Source organism: Strix aluco, chromosome 3, assembly GCF_031877795.1.
Source record: "Strix aluco isolate bStrAlu1 chromosome 3, bStrAlu1.hap1, whole genome shotgun sequence".
In the NCBI taxonomy this organism is placed as follows: Eukaryota; Metazoa; Chordata; class Aves; order Strigiformes; family Strigidae; genus Strix; species Strix aluco.
Window position 1 is genome coordinate 100,698,270 of NC_133933.1, and position 10,891 is coordinate 100,709,160.

The 10,891-nt window shown below is 47.6% G+C and overlaps 1 protein-coding gene across 6 annotated transcripts in view; it reads right to left on the bottom strand.

The window, feature by feature from the left end:
* ADGRB3 (adhesion G protein-coupled receptor B3) overlaps positions 1–9,141 on the bottom strand; it is a 482,454-nt gene extending 473,313 nt beyond the window's left edge. For 2 of the 6 annotated variants that reach the window (XM_074819823.1, XM_074819824.1), the window contains exons 1-2: positions 8,332–9,141; positions 4,862–5,630 (exon numbers count right to left, since the gene is read on the bottom strand). In XM_074819823.1, coding sequence (XP_074675924.1) covers positions 4,862–5,615 — 754 coding nt within the window. In that variant the 5' untranslated portion in view covers positions 5,616–5,630; positions 8,332–9,141. Of the gene's footprint in view, positions 1–4,861; positions 5,631–6,728; positions 7,149–8,331 lie in introns of those variants that run through there. The other 4 variants (XM_074819825.1, XM_074819821.1, XM_074819822.1 and 1 more) reach the window with 3 other exon arrangements.
* Positions 9,142–10,891: the final 1,750 nt, after the last annotated feature.

The window sequence follows — 10,891 nt, forward strand, 5'->3', positions numbered from 1 at the left end:
ACAGTGTTATAGCAAACCGCTTATAACCTGAATGGTAACAGGTTATTTTAGTATATCGGTTTGAAGTTTTTAAACAGTATTTTATAAGTCGTAATGAAAAAAACCTTTCACAAAAATTAGAAGGCCTGTTCTTCCATTAGTGCTCATCTTCCTTTGTCCCTTTGAACTAATGGATAAAAGAACCACAGAAAGCAGTGGGATATAAAAACTATTAAGAGTCTTCCAATTATGTTACTGTACTCATTCCATAGTCTGGATAACAGTTTTATTTATTTTGGATTTTCTAAATTTTGCTTTAGTCTCAAATAGTTGTTGCATACTAAACATTAAATATCCCTGTAGAAGTGTATGGTTGTTATGACTCCATTTTCTAATTTTTGATCTTCCTAAACAAATCCTGCACTAACAGTTTAAATCCTCTGATGGAGACATGCTATGACATGTTATTACTGCCTATGACTTTCTGACTAGGGGTGTTCAGCCTACCTAGCCAGCTAGTGACCTCTGGGCATGTGATGAATATTATAAATTCATGTTAAATCTGTGAAAGAGGAAACGGGCATTCACAAATGACATATAAAAAAATGTATACATGCCATGAAAGCGTCACAAAACTATCTGCATCCTACATCTTACTATTATTCAACAGTGTGTCATAGATTACTGTTCTAAATAGACATCTATTATAGTAAAACCTCTGTTAAGATATCCCCATTGTTTTCAGATTTGAAATCTGGAAAAAAATAAATAATTAGTTGCTGAATATTGAGATGCTGGTACACAGTGAGCTGTTAGAATTTGTGACAAAGTAGACCAATGCTACATTTCTAGCATATTAAAAAATCCCTACTAAAATAATTTTAGAGTGGCTGAAAAAGATATACATGATTAAGCCTGAAACTCCAAATGCCAAGATTTAATTAATGTGAATATCCCCTCTCTTCTTTTCTTCTGTTGGATGAAAGTAAGAGGACGAAAGAATTATTTTCATTGTTTTGTGAGGGCCCCTGCCAGATATGGCAGTAAAACAGAGGGAAAAATTCTCTCCTAATTTCTGTCTAAGTAACTATTATAAAACCCCACAATAACATTATGGCTTTTTAACGGTCACAGTAAGAAAAGACATTTTTGCATTCCTATTGTCATCATTGATAGAATTGTATGGACTGACTACATGCAAAGGCTTTACAGGTCCACTAAAGTTGGAAATGAGCCCTGTCTTACCGAGAGAAACTTCATGAGACACTTCAGTCACAGCACTGAAGATCAAGAGAACGAATTCCCCTGAGCCCATAAATTCAGGACCCTGCCAGAGTGTTCACTGAGATCTATTTGCTAGGGCTTTGATCCAGGCTAAGCACCTCAGATGTAAGGCTACGGAAAAGGATCAAGATACAATGAAACTGGGTCTTAGTTAAAATGTGGCGATTTTCAATATTGCTTTAATCAGTGACACCAAAGATGATCTGCCTATGGAAGAAATGCTGATTAAACCACATATTTCCAAACCATTTTATTAAAAGAATAATACTTACAGCTTCCTTTTTTGACCTAGTTCCTTTTATTGTTCAACACTTCAGCACTTTCAGAAACACAATCATCCATTGTATACTTGTCACATCTTTTGTAAAATGCAACATTTTTTAAAAAAAGAAAAATACTGACTTTCATCCATTTTCCTAAGCCATTTATCATATACAAAATTGTAAAAATCTTCAGAGGTTCAAAAGAGAAACAGTAAGCTTTAATCTAAATGCTCTCTATTTACATTAAGGTTCTAAAAAGTGACTGGAAATAGTTTTGGGGAAAGATTTTGTACTTCATACAGTCAAGCTTGATGAAAGCCAATCTGAAGGATGGGAGGGTAGGCATAATACTTTAGAAAGCTGTCAGGTCTTTGCAGTTCCTTTCCAAAAGTCATTGCTAGGCAATGTCACCACCAAACCTTAAAGTAATACGTGAATTCATAAAACACAACCTTACCAAGTCTGAAGCACTCTCACAGTGAAAACTCCATTCCCCTCAAAACACAACTTATACTAAGAAAATTGCACATTCAGTTGCTACTATGAACTCTAACAACAGGAAACCATTCTCTTAGTTATTGGTCAACCTTATTTTTGCTACCTGTGCCAATATAACTTGAGCCAGGTTGCCTGTGAAAACAAAATCTGCATTTCTTGCCTAAATGTCTGCTGACACAAGTGATGAATTGTGTTATGTTTGTGGCCGGAATATTCTACATTTTGATCCCTCAATAAAGCCTCCAACTGAACCACAGACCAGCTTTATACATGCAAATACAGTCACTGATGTGCTTGATAAATGCGACTGTATCTACAGAAGACAAAGACACAACACTTGCAGATTTTTAGCCTTCTGAGGAAAGGGGAGAAATGCTTTAAACACTGAGCAGAAGACAAAAGAGTGTACTATCACTGAAAAGTACTGTGAGGCTTAATTTGCTAACTGATTAGAACTTCTAGTAACAATCTGATGAACAATTTCCAAGTGTATTAAAGTAATTAAATAAAACATTGGAATAATTGTGTTAAAATTCTCAGCAACACCAAAAAAAACCATTAAATACAGTGAAAAACAAGTGAAGGAAACCTTCCACCTACCAAACAAAATTTCCACCCCCTCTACCAATCCTGTTTCTCAAGCTCATATCCAGGAAAACCCGCAACTCGGGGCAAGAATTAAAATACGTCTGAAATTGGAAGCAAAATAGGTTGGGAACGTGATTCAAAATTTAAGGAAAAAAAAAAAAAAAAAGTGTTTGCCCTAAGCCGCTTCTGTCCTTTCCACTAAGCACATTTCACAAACAGGTGCTTTAACTGGGAGAGACGCATCCCCCTGGAATTCAGCGTATTTTTGCGAGCGGTACGAAGGGCCCCGGTGCCCGGAGGCCCCCCCTCCCCACACACTTCCCGCGCTCGCACGCCCCCGCCCCCAGCCCCGCCAACGAGGTGGTACCTCAGGGGGGAAACCGGGGGGGGGAATGCGCCTTTCTCCCGCCGTGGGAGAGGCTCCCGCCGCGCCGGGGCCGGGGGAAGGGCCGCCCGCCCCTGCCGCGGGGCGCCGCTAGACTTGCGCGGGGCTGCTACCGCGGGTGCGTCTCCTGCGCGCCTTTGGGTCTGCGGCGTTTTTGTATTTTCTAACGCGCTCCGTGGCTTCCCCGTGCCCCCCATGTGGCACGGGACAGAGGTGGAGGGGGTGCAAGCAGCGCCTCCCACCTAACTTTTAGGGCCCGCTCAGCGGCGGTGCGAGCCCCCGCGCACCCGCGCGGGCCGAGGCGGCCGCCTCCGCGCAGCGCCTGCGGCTCCCCCCGGCCCCGGCTCTGCCTGCTGCGCCCCGGGGCTCCGCCACCGGGGCTGCCTCCGCCTCCCAGGGCACTAATTAGCTCTAAACGATGTTAAATACCATCCCTGCCGCTGCACAGCCTTCTCTGGGAGGTGTTTTTTTTTTTTTACGGGAGAGGATCTTCCCCGGCATTTAAGATCGCTGTGTTCCCTGGGCTCCGAGCCGCTGGGCGCTGGGAGAGGCGCTGACCTGCAGGACACCGAAAGTGTCCCCCACCCCTCCCCTCCCCCCCGGCCCTGCCCGCGGCCTCTGGCACCGCGGCAGCTGGAGCAAGTTCAGCTTTTCTTCTCCCACAGCACTGGGGCTTGGCTGCCCTTAAAGAAAATCCTCTCCTAACAACGTGTCAATGTTACATTCCTCCACAAAGCAACTTCTATTAGGGGGGCTGGGAGCTTGGCACTGCCTCGCCACAGACCGGGAGCTTTGTGGCTATGCAGAAAACAAGGAGAGAGAGAACATTTCCTGCATTAAAATGCAATACCCTGGGCTCGATGATTTATCCCTTGCCGCATGGGCACATCCTCTCTTTCTCCCATTCCCGCAAGGCTGCTCTGAAGGACCCCCTTGCCCATAGGTTGCAGCCAGAGCCCCCGGTCTGTGTTCAGCCTACGCTTTCCCTGTCTCTCATCCCCCCAGTTTCCTTCCCGAAATCACCCCTCAACCTCCCCAAAATGTCAGGACACCAAAACAGGAGGTATGAAGCCATGCTAATTGCTGGACCCCCTGTCTTCCCACCCTTCTACAGCCCCCGTTTTTCTAGCAGGGACACGAAGCAGCTGCTGGGACTGACACAACAACCCCCCTCTTAATAATACTACTATGAGATTCAAAGCCTTCATCTCCTGGAGCCGAGGCCGCCTGGAGAAGGGGTGCAGCAGCAGCCGGTGGCCCCTTTGCAGAGCTCCCAGCAGGTCAAAACAGCGTATCTTGTCTGTGCGTCGTGCCTCACATCTCTGGGCATCTCAGGCAGAGGGCTCCGCAGAACTACATTTGCTTTTTGTTTGGTTTTAGGTTGTTGAGGTCTGGCCCAGTTGGGACCGCGGTTTCCTGACCATGGTAAGTATCTTGGTCTTTTTAGTCAGGTTGCCCGCATGCCTTTGGAAACGTTTTCCTTGCAAAGTCAAGGGATCATATCAAGAGGGCCAAGATTTTGTAAGTTGGGTGGTTGCAGTAAAGAGGTGGTGAGGGGGAGAGCGATTCCTGGCTCACCACCTGTGGGCATTACTGTAAGTGGGGGCTGAAAACAGATGGATCCTACTTATGAGGAGTTTAAACAGTGCTCAGCAGAAGTATATGCTGAAGGTTAGGCCAATTTAGAAACAAAAATGCAGCTCTCCCTTCCCTGAGGGAATCTGCATCTTCTCCAGCCCTTTCGCCTCATTTAGAGGCAAGCTGGAGTGGAGGGCAAGTCAAATCAATGTGAGTGTCAAGGAGAGCTGGAAGCAGGACCTACACACCGGTGTGGGATTTATCCCCCTCTCCAAGAAGCACCTACCTTCTTTTGGCGGCCGTTTGGCTTCTCTGGTGAGGTTGCAGACCTGGGTGGTTTGCAGCTCCTGGGTCAGGCAGCCCTCCGTCTGCTCGTTGAGGGGCAGCACCACGTTATTGAGCAACACCAGGGACTGGTCGTCTATTCCCCATTCTCCCAAATGCTGAGGGCAGGTGCATTTTGTATACATGATCCCACAGGACTCGGTTCTCCCGTTCTCGGATTTCAAGCAGCTCTCCAACCAAGTGCATAACACATGGCACCCAAACTGGCTTGGGCTCACCTTGTTCAACACCAAAAACTCAAAGAAGGATTTTTGGTCTTCTTCTTTTTTGTGTAATCCTGGGAAATCGATAGGATAGACGCGGCGTATCTGAATAAAATTCTTATCATACTGCAGAAATACAAAAGCATTCTTGGAATCGCAGAGCTGCATTATAGAATGGTTATTTTTCAAAAGATCCTTTATTTTTTCATGGGAAAAATGATCAAACTGATAAGCCAAGAGGGAAAAGTTGGAGCAGCTGAAGTCCTTTTTGGAAAATTTCAGGTAAATACTGTATTTGGTCGGATCTGGATTTTCCAGCGTCCAAGTGCAGTTTGTGAAGTTTTTAGGAAACATTTCACTTACAGAATATGATCCATAAATGACCCCCTTCACCAGCGTGGAACACCAGAAGTCTTGGGCAGCATTAAATCCAAACATAACCAGTAGATAGGTGGAAAATATATAAATCAGCAAATTACGAACAGCCTTCATCCTATGTCATTTGGCCTGCAGGAGATGAAACGAAATAAAAATGCAAGTAGAATTCTTCACGCATTGAAAACCAAACTCCTTCCAATATTCGAGCCAGCTGTTTTCAAGCTTGCAGTTAGAGCCCCTTTCAGAAAGAAGGGCAGGTAATTTTTATTTTATAACGCAAGGAACGGTTTTGCCGCTGTGTGCACAGCGCCATCACGTGGCCACCGCAACAGCCAAGTCTTCAACAGGCAAATTAAAAAACAACATCTATTAGATTATTAATAGGAATGTCCTCTACCGTCTAGGATGTAGTCATCATGGCGTGGACTAGAACTGCTCAACTTTTAGGTTAAAACCTAGACGCCTTACCCGGCAGACAAAGAAAAGGGCAATTTATTTATTTATTTATTTATTCGAAAAGTAAATAAGTAGTCTGCTATAGTCATATACGTGCATACACAATATGCACATGTAGAATTTCACCGGAATAGCACAAGAAAGCCAGTAGCATCTGTTCTTCTATATTATTCTTCTATTTAGTCTGAGAAGTAACAGTGAAGAACTACAGCTATAATTTAAAAACACGCAAATTATTATTTGTTACAGATGGGAACATTTTCTCACATATGCCTCCATGCCTTTGCTCTGGACACCTAGTATACAGAGGTCTCTATAAAAAGAAAACCCAGGCAGGAAATACTGAGATTAATGTATTAATAAAATGTTGAGACTATTGGACAAAGAAACAAAGACAGAGAGATGAAACTAGTGCTGGTCTGACACTACCACTAAACGACAGCTTTTTAAGGTAATTTCAGCCTGCTACAACCTCTTAGGATATATAAAATGGATCACTGTATTAGTATCTACAACCGGTATCTGTATACAGCTGCCAGGATCTCTGCACCTATTGGACTGCACTTGCCCTCTTATTACGACTATCTTGTACTGTCTGATTAGCTGTGTTTTGCAGATGTGCGCTTGAATGATGAAAGACATATTGCATTTTCTCTGCCAGTATCTCCAAATAAAGCTGTTTTACTGCACCTGTCAACCGTTACAGCCTCCACATGCTCTGTTCTCTTAACAGTGGCCTAGGTTAATAAAGCGAACCTTAGTTATATTTACCTCCGTAACGTTATCCAAAAAATTCAGATTGAACGTTTTCAGCATTAACCTTTGAGAAGTTTCTTATCTCTTACAAATGAGTGCCTTCTGCTGTCAAATGCAAGCAGACAGAAGTGATGGCAAGCTAATTTTAAAACTCTCTAGATTGCAGTCTTTTCCACTGTTGCTCTGTAAGCAGAGGCAGACATACACACACAGGCACCGCTACTGAGTTTTGATCTGTGTCTTTGACTAGCTTTTCATCTCCTCACCAAACAGCAAGGCATCTTCTGTTTCCCATTGCGTAACACACAGCAAGTCACCAGATTAAGCTCCCTTGAAGAGATTTTCGTATCTCCTAGATTATAATTCAAACTCTGAATCTTGAAATGGGCAAAGCAGCACCAACTCTAACCCTCTATAGTGGAGGTTTAAAAAAAAAAAAAAAGCAGAGATGCTGCCGGGTCTATCCACACGGTCGGATTTTCTCCTTTCTGAGTGTCCATCTCAAAGAATAACATGGTCCTTCTTCTCCAAATAGGGTTGGTACAGCATTTAAGGTTTTAAAAAAGAGAAACTTATTGGGAATTCTGGAAACAATTTTCCCTCTGCTGAAGCACTTTGCAGGCAATGCAGTTCTGCGCAGTGTTATTCAGGATGGTGTAGGCGTTGAAAGCCAATGTGACAATAAGTGTCTAAATTAGGAATTCCACCCATGAAAAAGGATTAATTCTATAATCTGGAAAGCAAAAAGGGGGCTTATTTGCTTTTCTGTTTGAAAAGGAAAAAAGCCTCTGACTTTTCCCATCCTATGTAATATTTGCACTAGAAAAATAAAGACTTCTGCAGTGCTAGGCTGTTTTCCGTGAAGAAATGTAATCAAATAGCCCTCATTTTAGTTGTGTGTTTGTTCATGCAAGGCTACTGAAACACAACCTTGTCTTAATCTCCCTCTCCCTGTGTGCATTGCACACGCACACCCGAATTGAGTGTGCCAGCAGCAATTCGGTTAGTTTGCAGTATTGCTAAATACAAGAGTGAATCTGCTCACTGCAAGGATTAGGCACTCAGATTAAAAAGATCTTTCTTTCCCATGGAGGAGGGGGTTAAAGAACGGCCACAGAGGTTTAAGGTTGCCCATTTGGGAAGGGGGAGAATCCTCTTCTGCTGAAAAGCAAACGGGCGTTTAGTTTGGATATTCCCCAAACTGATTTTCTAGGTGACACTGTAGTTTAGCCGAACATAGACGGCGCCATCACTCCACTTATTTTTTTTCCCCCAACAGAAGACCCACTGACTTCTCTTATTTTAACTTCCTATTAACCTAACATCCCCCTCACCCCCCTCCAAAATTACCCCAATCGTGCACAAACCTCAGGTTTTCTCGGTCTCGCTGGCAATTACTCTCAGGGAAGCAGACCTGTCGCAAAAAGGACTTCTCTAACTTTTAAACTGCAGCGCTGAAGTAAATGCGGAGATCATTTTGTATGTGCTGTCTCTCTCTCTATCCTTCAGCAACAGCCTGTCCCCCTCCTCCGCCGCCTCCTCCCCGGAATCCCAGGCTAAAAGCTCTCCAGTCGTAATCCCTGGAAATGGGAAATGGAAATGCCCCGGGCACCCTTACCTTCCACTCCGAAAGCTGTCAGGCTATTTCTCTAAACCACTAGCACCACAGGCACACGTCCCAACAACAGTGATGGAGAGATTCCCCTTCTGTCGGAAGCACCGTTTCCCATTTTCCCCGGCTCAGGTTCAAAACCAAGATTAAAAAAAGCAGCAGAAGATAAAAAACGCAGCGACAAAACCCCCGCACGCCACACACACACCCCACCGAAGAAAAAAAGCAGCTCTGGCTCCGGATCCACCAAATCCAACCACATGAAGGGAAAGAAAATGAAAAAAAAAAAAAACAAAAACAAAAAACCACCTCAAACCAGCGAGACTGCAGGGGAAAAAAATGGAAGTGGCTGAGCAAGCGAAGGTTTTTTTTGTTGGCTTTTTGGGTTTTTTTGTTGGTTTTTGTTGGTTTTTTTTTTTTTTACATGAAACAAAGTCTCAGCACAGCAGCCCGATGAGCGGCGATGCCAGGCAGGCGACGGTCTGAGAGGAGGACTAAGGCGCTAGTGCAGATTTGTTGGTGGGTTTTGTTGTTGTTCTTACTAATAGACTTATTCCTCTTTCCTCCCTCCTCCTCCCCCTCAGGCACTAACGGCCGGACAGCGGCGGGGGGGTCCTTGGTTGCCGATGTCGGGAAGCGGTGTGAACGCCGGGCGCGCAGGGAGTACGGAGGGAGCGAGAGCGCGTCTCCGCCGCTGCCTCTGTGTGTGTCTGTGTGTGTGTGTGTGTGTGTGTGTGTGTGTGTGTGCGCGCGTGTGCGTGAGCGTGAGCGCGCGTGTGTGTGCGTGAGCGCCAGCCAGCCAGCCAGCCCCCGCGGGTGCCGGCCTGTGCGTGCGCGCCTCTGCGCGCCCCCCTCCCCCCCTGCGCGCCCCTCCGCCGCACGCTGGGCGCGGGGGGGTGCGGGGGGTGGCGTGCGCGCCGCTGCGCCCCGCTCCGCGCCTGTGCGCGCGTGTGCGCGTCGCTCCGCCCGGCGCCGGCAGCGCGGCCCGCGGTGCGTTTCGCACGTCACGGGCGCTCGGCGCCGCGCACGGCCCAGGCACACGCCGTGTGCTGCGGCCGGGAGGTTTCTCGGTCTTCGGTGCCCGGCGCTGGGGCCGGCTGCGCCCCGGCGAAAGAGAAACTCGCGGGCGGGGAGGGAGGGAAACGGGGAAGGCGGGGGGACGGACGGACGGGGACGGGGGGACGGACACGGGACGGCGGGGGACACGGGCGGGGGAAGCCCGCACTTGATCGCCTTCCTCTTGTTCTTTCTGCTAGAGCACAACACCCCCCCCCCCCCCCGCACACCACCCCCCCGCCGTCGCAGCCCCAAGAGCTGTCAGCTCGGCACCGCGATGCAGATTAACTGACAGGGCTCCGAGGATAAACCCTTTCAAACTGCCGCCTGCCTTTGAGTGGAAACAATAGCAATTTTCTCAGCGAGGCTGCAATTAACGCCGTGTTTGTTCCGTGCCGGAGATACGGCGGTGCCCGGATCGCGGCCGCATTCCCTCCCCGGCTGCCGCCGGCCGCCCTGCGCGGCCAGTGCCGCGGGGCCCACGGGAGCGGGGCGGCGGGGGGGGGCGGGGGTGCGGCGGGGCTGCCCGGCGCGGGGTGCCCAGTGTCGGTACCGGCGCGGGAGACGCTCTGCCCCCGCCCGCGGGGCTCGGCCGGCGGCGCCTCTCGCCGCCGGGCTGCAGGCGGAGTTTGCCGGGCGACAGCGGCTGAAGTAGCACCGTTAGCGGCGGGTGGGGCCCGAAAGGCGGGGGAGCCTCGCGGAAAAAGCCTTGCTATAAGACAGACACCCCACCCCCCCCCCCTTTTTTTTTTTTTTTTTTTTTTTTTTATTCTGGAACACCTAGGTAGGGTTGTATATGCATTTTCTCCCTCCCCTCGGGCTGTGTCTCTCCTGCTCCCCAGGGCGGGTTGGGTTGTCCTCTGGCCCTTCCCGCTGGCGTGAGAGATCGGGGCAGTCGACGCGACAGCAGATATCCGGCGTGAAAATTAGGAGATGACATTTTAATAAATACTGCTGTCAGTCACCAGTTCGCAGCCTGGCTGCTGTGCGCTCCCACCACTGCCGTTCAGCAAGGAGAACAAAGCCCTGCCGAGGCTGTGTGGTCCGGCTCCCTGTTACAGCCTCTCTGCGCCTTCAAAGTTCGCGTGAAACGTGACTGCGGGGTTTTTAACTCATCCTCCCACCCACCCTAATGAAACGAAAGTTTAAACTTCTGGACAACGTCCAAAACAATCAGTCCTTGAAGCAAGCAGTTTTCTCCCCTACACCCCCGCCCTAGCCCCTGAAAGGTTTGAATTCCGGTAACACAGAGCTTTTATGATTACAATTACACGCTGCACAAATTCTGATCAGAGGTATAACTGGTCACAGACCACTTCTGACCAGAGTAAACTAAAGCACGGTTATATCTTTTTACTGTATTTTCCATAGGTACAAGCAGTAAACCACATCCCTTCTAGCTTTTGCAAACATAAATACTTTATGCCCCTGTTGGCAAAATAGGACCAAAAAATATCTACCCAAACCAAGGAAAACGTGAGAGATGTGCATGATCTATGCCCAGCAAATA